Genomic DNA, 8539 nt, shown 5'->3' on the forward strand with positions numbered 1-8539 from the left:
GCCTGTGGTCCCAGCTACTTGGGAGGCTGAGGCAGGAGACTCGCTTGAGCCCAGGAGTTGGAGGTTACTGTGAGCTGTAATGCCACGGCACTCTACCCAGGGGGACAGCTTAAGGCTCTCTCTCAAAAAAAAAAAAAAAAAAGAAAAGAAAAAAAAAGAAAAAGTAGAATAAAGACATTCCAAATAAAAGGCTCAGCCTCTACATATACTGGTCAGTTCCTCATGTTAACCAAGTTCTTTGACCTGAGAGCTTTGCATCTATCTATGCTGAACCATCTATCTGTAGGATTTTTTCCTCTCTCTCTCTGCCTACATCATACTTCAGATCTCAATATATTAGGGACAGCCTCTTCCTTTAAAGTGATTTCTCCATCACTGTCAAGAGACCATGTCTGAATTAATCGCATCTATATCGCCTACACCTAGCTCAGTACCTAACACATACAGTATCTTACTCATTTTCTGTAGAGTAAATGAATGGAAAAAATAACATAAGATTGGCTGGGCCCGGCTCACACCTATAATTCCAGCACTCCAAGAGGCAGAGGCAGGAGGATCACCTGAGCTCAGGAGTTCGAGACCAGCCTGAGCTAGAAGGAGACTCTCAACTCTAAAAATAGCCAGGTATTGTGGCGGGCACCTGTAGTCCCATCTATGTGGGAGGCTAAGACAAGAGAATCATTTGAGCCCTAGAGTTAGTTGGAGGTTGCTGTGAGTTATGATGCCATAGCACTCTACCAAAGGCAAAAGAGTGAGACTCTATCTTTAAAAAAAAAAAAAAAAGAAAGAAAAAGAGTTTTGGAAGTAGTAACGAACACAATGTTTTGTACAAGGAAAGCAGTTGAGATTGCAGTGGTAGACTGGGGTAAGATCATGGGGATTGCTACGCTATTCACTTTAGCTTCTCATTTAAGGGGGTAAGAACTTTTGGGGCTTTCTGAGGAGGAAGTTACATGACTGTGGCTGCATGGTGGCTCTGTAGCAAACAGACTGAAGAGGGAAGTGAGACATAAAGCAGAGAGGGACAAGCAAGAATACCACAGGGGGTGGACTGACATTAGATATAGAGGACAATACAACTGAAAAATAACTCTCAACAGACTGTGGTCCATCCAGTGAAATACTACTGGCTGGCTGCCTGTATGTCAATGATTAGAGCACCATCCTGTGCACTGTGGCTCACAGGTTCGAGACTAGCCTGAGCCAGAGTGAGATCCTGTCTCTACTAAAAATACAAAAAACTGAGGCAAGAGGATCGCTTGAACCCAAGAATTGGAGGTTGCTGTGACCTGTGATGTTGCCATGATATTCAACCCAGTCTCAAAAAAAAAAAAAAAAAAAAAATTACGGGCAGCACTTGTGGCTCAGTGAGGAGGGCTCCAGCCCCATATACTGAGGGTGGTGGGTTCAAACCCAGCACTGGCTGAACTGCAACAACAACAAAAAATAACTGGGCATTGTGGTGGGTGCCTGTAGTCCCAGCTTCTCGAGAGGCTGAGGCAAGAGAATTGCCTAAGCCCAGGAGTTGGAGGTTGCTGTGAGCTGTGATGCCACAGCACTCTACCAAGGGTGATAAAGTGAGACTCTGTCTCTACAAAAAAAAATTACTCAGCAATAAAAAGGACTAACTACTAATACATACAACATGGATGTCTCTCAAACACGTTATGGTAAGCTGCATTAAAAAGCTGACAGGGACTTGGCTCGGCGCCTATAGCTCAACTGGCTAAGGCGCCAGCCACGTACACCTAAGGTGGCGGGTTCGAATCCCCAGCCCGGACCCGCCAAACAACAATGATGGCTGCAACCAAAAAATAGCCGGGCGTTGTGGCGGGTGCCTGTGGTCCCAGCTACTTGGGAGGCAGAGGCAGGAGACTCGCTTGAGCCCAGGAGTTGGAGGTTGCTGTGAGCTGTAATGCCACAGCACTCTGCCCAGGGGGACAGCTTGAGGCTCTGTCTCAAAAAAAAAAAAAAAAGCTGACAGGGACTTGAGAGAACCTTTTGGGGTGATGAAGATTACTTTATTTTGATTCTAATAGTGAATATGTGAATTTAAAAAAAAAAACTGAGTCTCACTATGTTGCCTAGGCTGGAGTGCAGTGGCTATTCACAGACGTGATCACAGAACACAACATTCTCTAACTCTTTGGCTTAAGCAGTCTTCCAGCCTCAGTTTCTGCTCCTGGACATGTTTTGGTCAACACTCATGGATGGTAAACCTTAAAAACGGTGAATTTGGGCGTGGGCCCCATATACTGAGGATGGTTGGTTCAAACCCAGTCCTGGCCAAATTGCAACAAAAAAAATAGCCAGGTGTTGTGGCGCGCACCTGTAGTCCCCGCTACTTGGGAGGCTGAGGCGGGAGAATCACCTAAACCCAGGAGTTGGAGGTTGCTATGAGCTGTGACTTCACAGCACTCTACCCAGGATTAATAAGTGAAACTGTCTAAAAAAAAAAAAAAAAAAAAGTGAATTTTCAGGTGGCTAGACTTGTGTGATCTGCCCTTTCATGAATAAAACTCGTTATGTAATACCTCAATAAATGTGAATGTATTTTTAAAAAGAGGGAGAGACAACAAAGTTTGCTAGGATAGGGAAGACAGGAGTCAAGAGCAAGTTTTGACAAGAAGATGAGTTTTGACCTAGAGGCCTAATTTCAGGGTGTCTTCAAGATATCCAGGCGAACTTTGAAAGAGAGCAGTGAAGGCAGTCTGAGGGGTCACCAGAAAGCACAAGGTCATCAAACCGTGGAGATGAGAAAGGTATGACCAGCGACAGTGAAAAGAAGTGAGATGGTAAACCAAAGTCACAACTCCCAGGAATGCCCACATATTCAGAAAAAAAAAGAATTTCCAGAAAGAGAGGCATCAGCATATCAGAGATTACACATGCAGCAAAGCAGACAGTTTAATTCTAACCAGGAAAGGGCCTGAGTGGAGGCCACACAGGGATCCTTCAGTGGGGTAAAAGCAAGGATAGAGAAGAGTGGGGATAAGGAAGTGTGGACGCCCAGCCTGGAAAACTATGCGGTCCAAAAGGCCACCCAAAGCTCTGCTCTGGGTGGGGGGCAGCCCTCCTGCCTGACTCCGCAGCCCGACGCCCGGCTATAAGGCCTACTACCTGCCTTCAAAGCGCCCCAAGCATCCCTCTGGGACCCCACAGCCGGCCCCCTCCCTGCTTCAGGAATATTCCCTATCCGCCTCAGGAACCCGACTACGAAGTCGCTGTAAGGCCTGCTTCTTACTAGCGACCCCCCAGCTCGCCCCTTCCTCACTTCGGGCCCCCGCCCCGTCCTCTTTCTCCCACCCTCCTCGTGCTCCGGCCCCCAGCCCGCATTCCCCTGCTCCAGGCCTCTGCTGCAAAGCCGCATCTCGCTCCCGACCCTCAGCCTAAACACACAACAGTGGGGGGACCCGGCCGGGGCTCCGGTCTCTCACCATCGCGGGCGCTGGCTGGGCCGGAAAGCGGAAGGGCGGAAGTGGCCAGCTCCGCGACAGCGGCCCTTTCCCGAGCAGCGCAGCCGCAGTCTGCGCCCGGACTTCCGGGCAGTACCATCTTTACCTTGAGTGGGGGAGGCAGACTCTGGGAACACGTGGAACCTTAGGAAATTTGCTTCCAAGAATTGATTTGGTACTTTAAACTCTTTAAATAGAAGTATTACTTAAGCTTCTTCAGGTTTCCATGAAGCTCTCGTTTGTGCCTTCGGCTTGCTTGTCGCCTGTTCTCACAACCTGGTCTTTCCAGTCATGCCATGGTACAGCCCGACCTCTGGTGGGCACCAAATTAGGACAAGCCAAGGAGGAGGAGGGGCCCTTCGTTTCTTCCGGTTTGCTCCCCAATCCTTTCTCCGGCCCCGCCTACCCGCTGCCCTAGGGGCTCGGCTGGGCTACCCGCCGCGCCGAGGTCTGGGCTGCTGAGTCCCGCCCCCCTGGTCCCCGGGTGTTCTCTAGTGTCCGCCGAGGCGCACCCTCCTACCCCACCTCTCCAGTGGGCTCGCTTGAACCCTCCTCCCACCTCAGTGGGCTCGTCCCCGCCGCCTCCCCACCCCCGCGTCAACCGAAGGAGGCTCGACCATAGCCAGTTCCTGGGCGGTTGCTCCGACCGACCGGAACTCCCCGCCCCTCCCGCGGCCCCGGGGCCGTAGGAGGCTGCAGTCAGGAGGTAGAGGGGGCGGGAGCGGCGTTAGTGTGTTCCCTAGAGGACTGGGACGCTGAAGGCGGGACATTGGGATGACCCTCGGGTGGGGCCAGCCATTAAGCAGTCCCCCTTCTTCTGTGCCAGGCACTGAATTGGGCTCTTGACGGGCATCATCTCTTAATCCTCAGACCATCCCAGGGAGGTAGGTACTGTTGTAATCCACATTTTAGAGAGTCAGACTTTTTGTGTGGAAACACACTGAGACTTCTTTTGTTCCCATTTTACAGATGGAGAAAACAAGACTCCGAAAGGTTAAATAACATGTTCAGGGGCACATAAATGGAGAATAGTAAAAGCTTGGGCTTAAACTCAGGTCTGTCAGGCTTACCAGCCAACGTTCTAAACCATTGTTAGGGACATAAAAAGGGGGGAAAGGTTAAGTGGGGTAAGACAAGGTGAGGCTGGGAGGCACGGAGAACGTTGTAAGAATGAGGTATTTGGAACTCAAAGGTTTTGCAGGACCTAGGAGGAGTGGAACAGAAGGGAAGAGCATCAAAAGACAACATCATGGTATATCATGGTGATTGGGGGTTTGGATTCAGGACTACTAGGGTTCAAATTGCATCTCAGAAGCTTAGGCATGTACCCACCCTTACAGAGTTTCAGTTTCTTTCTCTGTAAAAAGGGGATCACAGAGGTCCCTGCTCGTGAAGTTGGTTGAGGAATTCAATAAGAAGCTGGTAAAATGCTGTGCCTACGTTGACAGACAGCAGGTGCCCTGTGCATGGGAACTGTGCTGTCAGCTTGGTCAGTAAGGGTACTGATTCTTGGCTTCCTTGTTGAGGCTGTCCCTGGAGAGAAGAGACCCTTGGGATTTTCTCATGCCACTTTGTCTCCCACCAACCGGCCTCTCCTCTTCAGCTCCACAGCGTCCCATATCCTGGGCCATGAGTGAGTTGAAGGACTGCCCGTTGCAGTTCCATGACTTCAAGTCTGTGGACCACCTGAAGGTCTGTCCCCGCTACACAGCAGTGCTGGCCCGCTCCGAGGATGATGGCATTGGCATCGAGGAGCTGGACACCCTGCAGCTGGAACTTGAGACCCTGCTCTCTTCTGCCAGCCGGCGCCTGCGTGTGCTTGAGGCTGAAACCCAGGTGATACCCCAAAGAGGGGATGTCACCAAGGATGGGCTGTGATGAGTTGTGGGTTGGGTCATTGAGTTAGCCCTGTCTGCTGAGAACTGTGGAACAGGGGCTTGTGGAGAGAGAGAGATCCAAACTTCCAAACTGGCATGTGTAACACATGAAATACACAAGAATATGCATGATTCTCATAAATTGCAAAATTTACAATTCACTTAGCTTATATTGGCTCCTCCATCCTCCATTGTATTCTGGGTACTGGTCATTAGAGAGAGGTACCTAGGACAGTTTTGGCCATCAAGGAGCTTGCCAACTAAAGGGAGAGGGTGGTCAGACAAATGCCAAGTGATAGGGTTAGAAGTACTGGAGAACTGGAATGGGGAGGCCTGAATTTGAATCCTGGCCTAAGCATTTGCTAGTATTGCTGTTTGCTAGCTATGTGACTTTAAGAAAGTTACTTCATATCTCTAAGTATCTGCAAAGTGGACTGAATAATAGGACCTACTTTCGAGCTTTTGTGAAGATTAAAAGAATTTTTGCAAAGGCTCAGACCAATGACACTAAGTAAGCATTTCTAGTGTTATTAATTATTACTACCCTATTTATATTCACTGCATAAACTTCCCTGAGCCCTGTGTGCCAGGTGCTATGCTAGATTCTGTGTAACAGGGATGGTTAAGATAAGCTTCTTGGTCTTTGGGTACCTTACAGTCTAGTTGAAGAGACAAGGTGTGCTGCTCGTTCCACTGTAGCCAAATAACACTGTTGGGCCTACAATGGCAGCAAGAAATGCTAAAGGCTTGTAGAAGGAGGAGATGCCATTTCAGCTGGATCTAAAAAGATAAATAGAATTAACTTATGGTCTCTGGGAATCCATGGAAGCTTTTTGAGGAGAGCTACAGGACAATAAGTTGCATTTTAGCATCTGAGACTAAGGGTAACTGATACAGAGAAAGCTTCCCAGTTGTGGTGACTTTTGAAATGAAGGTTTGCTGAAAGGCTGCTTGCCTTTGCCAAAAAGTCACTACCAGCCTCTTTTCCCAGGGCCAACACACACTGGGGTGTGGTCATTTGATTCTCTACTAAACAGCATGTGACTGACTTCAGTATACAAAAGTGAAACAGAGTACAAACAAATGAATGGGATGATAAGTATATGAATAAGATCCTAAGAGATCAGCAGAAAAGGAACTGAGTTTTGAAGGATCAATAGGAGTTTGCTAAGTAAAAAGGAGATGGGGAAAGAAAGACCTTGGAGCCTCCTTGGATTTTAGATCTTAATTTTTTCACTGAAGGAAAGAGTCATCCCTTGTCTTACCTTCTCCTCCTCAGCCATAGTCTCTGTAAATTTCAGATCCTCACTGACTGGCAAGATAAAAAGGGTGACCGAAGATTCCTGAAGCTGGGTCGAGACCATGAACTTGGAGCTCCCCCCAAACATGGGAAGCCCAAGAAGCCAAAGCTGGAAGGGAAGGCGGGACATGGACCAGGCCCTGGCCCTGGGCGGCCCAAATCCAAAAACCTTCAGCCCAAGATCCAGGAATATGAATTCACTGATGACCCCATTGATGTGCCACGGATCCCCAAGAATGATGCTCCCAACAGGTTCTGGGCCAGAGAACATGGAGGGGAACATTGGGATTCGGGTGGTGGAGGCTCAGGGCCCCAGGGCTGAGGCTGGTAGGGTAGAAGGGTACCCAATCAGGATCTGTTGCTTCTTGCAGGTTCTGGGCTTCGGTGGAGCCCTACTGTGCTGACATCACCAGTGAGGAGGTGCGCACACTAGAGGAGCTGCTGAAACCCCCAGAAGATGAGGCTGAACATTATAAGGTAGCAACTCTGGGCCTTGCTAGACATGGTGGAGAACAAGAGGGCTCAGAGGTGCCTCAGAATTAAAGATACCAAAACACATATCATCTTCCTTCCTCCACCCCACCCAGTTTCCCATCTGTTCCATCAACCCATCTAGGCTCAAACTCTTTTTTTTTTTTTTTGAGACGGAGCCTCAAGCTATCCCCCTGGGTAGAGTGCCATGGCATCACGCTCACAGCAACCTCCAACTCCTGGGCTCAAGCGGTCTCCTGCCTCAGCCTCCCAAGTAGCTGGGACCACAGGCGCCCGCCACAACGCCCGGCCGTTTTTTGGTTGCAGCCATCATTGTTGTTTGGCGGGCCCGGGCTGGGGATTTGAACCCGCCACCTTAGGTGTATGTGGCTGGCGCCTTAGCCGCTTGAGCCACAGGCGCCGAGCCTAGGCTCAAACTCTTAACTTTCTCATTGTACTGACTCTCCTCTACCATAGCCAAATCGTCAGCACATCCCCAAGGAAGTCTGCTCTTTTCCCCTCATCGCCATCCACTCTTCTTTAGTTCAAGCTTTCATCAGCTTTTATCCAAACACCCTCTTTATTCTCTCCTTGCTCTTAGGCTTCTAGAGGTCTCTGGCTTCTCTTACCCACAGGATCAAGTTCAAGTGACCTTGGTGGCACACCCCTAACACCTCTCTAGTTCCCTTGGCCACACCTGCCCTCACTGCTGCATTTACCAATCCCACCAAATACCTTGCCCTTCCTTCAGGCTCACACAGGGTTCTTGCTAGTCTCTGGGCCTCAATGCAAGCTCTTCTCCACTTGACAGACTTAACTCACCCTTTAAACCCCGATCTCATGTAACTTTCACCAAAACACCTTTTCTGATTGTTTACCAGAAAGTTGATCTCTCCTTTGTGATGCCATAACACTTTGATCTACCTCTTTCACTTCAGTTATCTAAATTTTTTAAAAATTTATTTGGAAAAATAGGCTGGGCATGGTGGCTCACACTTGTAGCCCCCTGGAGTCAGGTGGATCACTTGAAGGTAGGAGTGAACTATGAATTAAACACTGTGCAATCTGTGACAGAGTGAGACCTTGTCTCAAAAAGAAAGAAAGGGGGAAAAAAAGTAATTGTAATTTGTACATGCAGTAGTAAATTCTAAGCAATACAAAGGATAATTCTGGCAGGACGTGGTGGCTCATGCCTATAAATCCTGGCACTCTGGGATGCTGAGGCAGGTGGATTGCCTGAGCTCAGGAGTTTGAGACCAGCCTGAGCTACAGCGAGACCCCTGTCTCTAAAACAAATAGCTGGGCATTGTCATAGGTGCCTCTAGTCCCATCTGTTTTGGAGGCTGAGGCAAGATGATCAATTGAGCTGAACAGTTTGAGGTTTCTGTGAGCTGTGATACCACCACACTCTACCAAGGGTGACAAAGTAAGACTCT

At 49.0% G+C, this 8539-nt stretch overlaps 1 protein-coding gene across 3 annotated transcripts in view; it reads left to right on the top strand.

The window, feature by feature from the left end:
* Nucleotides 1–3550: 3550 nt before the first annotated feature.
* Nucleotides 3551–8539, top strand: part of TADA3 (transcriptional adaptor 3) — an 11228-nt gene continuing 6239 nt past the window's right edge. Inside the window, exons 1-6 of one of the 3 annotated variants that reach the window (XM_023510624.1) lie at nt 4102–4161; nt 4282–4339; nt 4425–4448; nt 5059–5291; nt 6634–6884; nt 7004–7109. In XM_023510624.1, the coding sequence (XP_023366392.1) occupies nt 5085–5291; nt 6634–6884; nt 7004–7109 (564 nt within the window). In that variant the 5' untranslated portion in view covers nt 4102–4161; nt 4282–4339; nt 4425–4448; nt 5059–5084. Of the gene's footprint in view, nt 4340–4424; nt 4449–5058; nt 5292–6633; nt 6885–7003; nt 7110–8539 lie in introns of all 3 variants that reach the window. The other 2 variants (XM_012802522.2, XM_023510623.1) reach the window with 2 other exon arrangements.

This window comes from Otolemur garnettii, unplaced genomic scaffold (assembly GCF_000181295.1).
Source record: "Otolemur garnettii isolate 467f Iridium unplaced genomic scaffold, OtoGar3 scaffold00015, whole genome shotgun sequence".
Lineage (NCBI taxonomy): Eukaryota > Metazoa > Chordata > Mammalia > Primates > Galagidae > Otolemur > Otolemur garnettii.